General features: G+C 45.1%; 1 protein-coding gene across 1 annotated transcript; it reads right to left on the reverse strand.

The window, feature by feature from the left end:
- Nucleotides 1-1,627: 1,627 nt before the first annotated feature.
- LOC115590044 (uncharacterized) lies at nucleotides 1,628-4,630 on the reverse strand. The gene is made up of 5 exons (XM_030431298.1): nucleotides 4,579-4,630; nucleotides 3,756-4,109; nucleotides 3,569-3,667; nucleotides 3,047-3,373; nucleotides 1,628-2,064 (listed from the first exon to the last, which is right to left on the reverse strand). Exons 1-5 carry the CDS (start codon nucleotides 4,613-4,615, stop codon nucleotides 2,042-2,044), a joined length of 840 nt encoding a protein of 279 aa, XP_030287158.1. The 5' UTR covers nucleotides 4,616-4,630; the 3' UTR covers nucleotides 1,628-2,041.
- Nucleotides 4,631-5,062: the final 432 nt, after the last annotated feature.

Raw genomic sequence — 5,062 nt, forward strand, 5'->3', positions numbered from 1 at the left:
CGGTACTTTGTACACTATGGACTTCCCGCCCGGGTACATTCAGATCAGGGGCGGGATTTTGAAAGTAAATTGATCCAAGACCTCCTGAAAATGTTAGGGATCCGTAAGTCCAGAACAACACCTTACCATCCGCAGGGGGATCCACAACCTGAAAGATTTAACCGCACCTTATTATCCATGCTTGGAACTCTGGATCCAAATCAGAAGCAGAAGTGGAGTCAGAAAATCAGTCATCTGGTGCACGCCTATAATTGCACCCGAAACGAGGCAACTGGTTACTCACCTTATCTGCTAATGTTTGGAAGAGAAGCTCGTCTACCTGTAGACATCTGTTTTGGAGTAACTGATCAGAGTGAAAAGAGTGTGACGTACCAGCAGTATGTAACTAAGTTGAAAGCAGATCTTAGCAAAGCCTACCAACTTGCTACAGATGCCGCTGACAAGAACCACCAAAAAAACAAAAGGGCACACGACAAACTAGTGAAGGAGCAAGTCTTAGAAGAAGGAGACCGTGTGCTGTTAAGAAACTTCGGTGTCACTGGAAAGCATAAGCTGAAGGATAAATGGAGGTCAATGCCATACATTGTTGTGGGGAAGATGCCAAACCTTCCAGTCTACCAAGTGAAACCAGAAAGGGGAACGGGAGTTGTAAAAACAGTACACCGCAATCACCTGTTACCCATTGGTTATCTAGTGAGGCTACCTGCAGATAGTGATGAACCAGAGATACCACAGAGGCCTGTGACTAGGACACAGCAGAGACAGACTCAAAGTCCTACACAGATCGTCAGTAATGGAGATGATCCGCTCTCTTCAGAGTCTGAATATGAGGATGTAGACCCACCCAGACCACTAGCAAAAGAGTGGAGAGATCTTTTGTCACAGCCAGAGTTTGCCCCAGGACAACAAAGTCAAGACACAGATGAAGTCCAAGTTGCTTCACCAGCCAGAAATCTGGCTGAAGTGGACCTAAATCAAGAAACTGTTGATATTCCAATTGTTGATCTGCCTCCCTTCACTGATCCAGATGCAGGAAGAGATTTAGAAGGGGGAGCAGATGTGAATGAGGATGAAATATCTGTTGAGGAGGAGCCTCAAGTGGAACGTACAAGGAGATTGAAGAAACCAGTGATTAGACTGAGTTATGATGAGCTGGGAAAACCCTCTGACCAGCCATTGACTGTCCTGAGCCATGGTGTACTTGTTGGAAGCGGCACCTACAGAGACTCAAGATTCCACTTATGCAGAACAGCCTGGTGTCATTCTATGGCATTGTGTCCTGATTGTTTCAGAGTAAAAACCTTTAGTCAGTATAAACCAATCCAGGTCATCTAACCCTTAATTTGATGGGGTCATCAAATGTTTTAGAAGGGGGAGGGTGTAACCCGGGTGGAGAAATCAGGGATTAAAATGAGTTGGTTCCTAAATAAAAGCAGAAATGAGTCAGTAATACATCTAAACTAAAAGTAATTTGGTTTAAGAAAGAGGAAGAATGGTTAACTCAGAGATTAAGGCAAATTAATCATAAGTGAGTGATTGTAAATATTTGGAAAATAAGTCAAAAGGAACAGTAAGGTAAATTGTTAAAGAAAAAATACAGACTGTGCCTTTATTGTCATTTGTTTTATTTGATTGGTAACTGTATGTATCCGTCAGTGTCACCTGTGGTAATTGGCTGTAGGTAAGGAAGAGCCCAGTAGGGGGCGGGACGTGTGGGAAGACGGAGAGGGGACGAAGCAGCGACACAACGGTGAGAGGAGTGAGCCACGGAGCTGGAGATTGCAGATAGTGAACTTTTGGAAGTAGTCTTTTTCAGTGTTAAAAGGACGTTTCAGCGCAAGTCGGTGAGGCGAGGGACCGTCACGCACATTCCTGGAGTAACCAAGGTGGTCTGGACCGAGGGCGGGTGCAACTCGGACCTGAGCTGACTGCGCTAGCTGGCTAGCTGTCGGAGCAGCGGACGCCATTTTCTGAACTTCCACTGTGTTTGGTGTTTCCACGAGGACCTAAAGAGGACTTCATCTCCGCTGTTGGGTTCATCTCATCCGTCTGTGAACTGTGTCTCTGGAATGGAAATTGCCCGGTGAGATAAACTATTCTTACTGTATTGAAGAGGAGAGAGTTTTTTCGGCCGCACCGCACCCGAGCAACCCACAGGCCTGCCACGTTTTTTGTTTTGCGTGCGTGTGTGTGTGTGTGGGCCCACTGTGTGTAATGTCAAGCTAATCAAAGTATTATTTGTCTGAGAAATGGATATTGTGTGACTAATATCTTAAGTTTAAAGGAGAAGAAGGAAATAAGGAGTTTTTGTCTGAAACATATAAGCCAATAATTTGAGCTATAGTTTGTAAACAGCTAATTCATTTTCATGCTGTTTGTTATTTTCATACCTGTGGTAAACAATATTTGTGTTTTCAACAGTTTATCAAGCCAATTATACCTTAAGGGTGTATATGTGTATTATTTCGCTGGTTTGGTGAGAAGTCTATTTCTGTGAGAAAGGGGTGCATATTCTTTGCACAGTTATTTGTCTATTTGTTCCAAACAAAGCCGCAGTAAAATATGTGAATTCATTTAATCCAAGTTGTCGGGTCAGTCATTTTAAATGTATATTTGAAACAGAGAGATTTGAATGCTATTTTTAGTTTCTGCTGAGATTGATCGGGTATGGTATCACCCAAACGCAGGTAAACCTTTTGGTATCTACCTTTAAACAAACCGAACCCAAAACACCCCATCATCCAAGTCTAAACTGATCCCAGTCACTTAGGCGTTTTATGGTACAGGGTGGTGGAGTGCTACACGACTATTTCTCTGATTGCTGAACTGCAATCCTCCACAGAGCAATTAACAGTGGGACAGAGTTTGACTCTGTGTCTGTGTGTGAGCGTCTCCAGCTGAGGACGATTGATACTGATCCACTAAAACTACAGCACAGAATACTACTGCAGAAATAAATCTAACACACAGACACACAAAAGATAGAAACACACTCGCTCACTGAAATGCACACCCACACTCTCTAAGAGAGAGAGAGAGAACTGACCTTTGACCTGCAGCTCCACCTGTTTTATCATCAGGATGTGTTCCTCCCTGTTGTAGACGGTGCAGGTGTACGTGTCTCTGTCATAGTTTGTGGGGTATTTCAGGGTCAGACTGAGGTCTCCAGGTTCCAGCAGTTTTCTCTTCATCTCTGTTCGATCTCTGTAATATCTGTGCTGTTCTTCAGACTGGTCAGAACCGTTCTGATACACATGGACCTTACTGTCGTATCCGTCCCTCCACACCACTTTAGCGCTTTTAGAGCAGCAAACTATGGTTTTGCAGGGCAGCTGGACAGACTCCGCTCCTGAATCCACCTCCACCTGGTAGACTGAGAGGAGAACAAACCACAACATCAGCTGAACAGACAGCAGCAGGAACTGTGATGGTAACATGACCTCACTGTCTCATCCTTCTCTAATAATCCCAGACCTCACTGTTGACAGTCTGTCTCAACAGTCAGGAAGGTACCAGAGTAAAGATGCTGCCCAGGTGCATGATGGGTAGTGTAGTAGTAGTGACATACCTGACTTGAAATAGTGCCTAAAATGTACTAAAAGAGCTCCAACAAGAAGTCCAAGAACCAGGAGAACCAGGAGAACTTTGGCCCAGGATGGGAATCGTTCTGTGGGAACCAGAAACATAAAGAACATGACCTCTGACCTCTGACCTCTGATCTGTATCTACAGGAGGTTTTAGGGTTAGTTGCTGACCTTTGACCTGCAGCTGTACGTCCGTCACTCTCAGTTCTTTGTGTCTCCCTGTTCTGAACCATCTGACGGTGCAGGTGTAGGAGCCGCTGTCAGAGAGGTGGAGTTTTGTCAGATTGAGGCTGAGGTCTCCAGTTTCCAGAGCGTCAGTCTTCATGGATGTTCGGCCGCTGTAAAGCTGGTTTTGGTCTTTAAGTTCGTCACCTTCCTGCTGACGCTGGTGGACGGTTGAAGGATTGAGATCGTAGCGGCTCCACACCACTGACGACTCGTCCAGTCGACCAGCAGGAAAGTCACAGGGCAGCAGGACAAACGGGTCCCAGTCATACACCTCCACAGCTGAGGCATGCTGGGAAACTGTGAGGTCACACAGACAGAGAGGGTCAATGACAGCAGCCTTATTTCATGTCATGAGTGATTGTGGTCCTCTGCAGTGTGTGCAGCCTGTAAACTGTGCTGCTAAAGCTCAACTCAGACTCTGTGTGAATGAAGGCCAACATTTACATCCACATGTGACGCTGCTGTCAGCAAAGCATCATTATTACGTTTGTGAACAGAAGCCATCAGAATGTGAGCGAGCTGCAGGGATCTAATCCTGAAGAACAGAAGTGAGGACAGTGTGACTGTACAGTCTTCTACATTCATCAGGGTTTAAAGACACAGTGAACATCTGCTGCCTTTAATCTGTTCTTCATGTGTTTCTGTGAAGAAAACATGGTCCTGCAGCTGAAACACACTGATGAAGTGAAGATGACACAGATCCACATTAAAGACATGACGTTGGACCGAGGTGACGATCAGATCAGAGGGAGGAAGGTTATCTTACCGTGCACGAGGATCACAAACACCACAAACATCTTCATCTTCCTGTCACAACTACAACAAGCACAAAGTCCTCTTTACTGAGCTTCACTTCAGAAACACATGGAGGACATCAGTTCACAGCCAGTCCTCACTTTGCTGCTGCTGACCGTCCACTGACACCAGGACTGAACTCAACTTTCACTTTGAGCTGTTTCCAGTGAAGCAGCTGCTGGAATGTGAACAAACAGGTCCAACATGTCTTGTTTTGATACGTTTGTGGATATTATCTTTAATATCTCACACAGACGTGTGTGTGTGTGTGTGTGTGTGTGTGTGTGTGTAAGCAGCCTTCAGTTGAAAACAAAATTGACTAATGGACGATCAATATTCTCTTTGATGTAAATACTGATTAATTCATTTGTTAAAGGAGTCTGGTGACTCTCTGGGTGACAGACTGTTGTTGACCCGTCGGCCGTTGTCAGTTCAGAGTTGAGCTCCAGAGTTTG

The sequence above is a fragment of the Sparus aurata genome, chromosome 10, assembly GCF_900880675.1.
Source record: "Sparus aurata chromosome 10, fSpaAur1.1, whole genome shotgun sequence".
Lineage (NCBI taxonomy): Eukaryota > Metazoa > Chordata > Actinopteri > Spariformes > Sparidae > Sparus > Sparus aurata.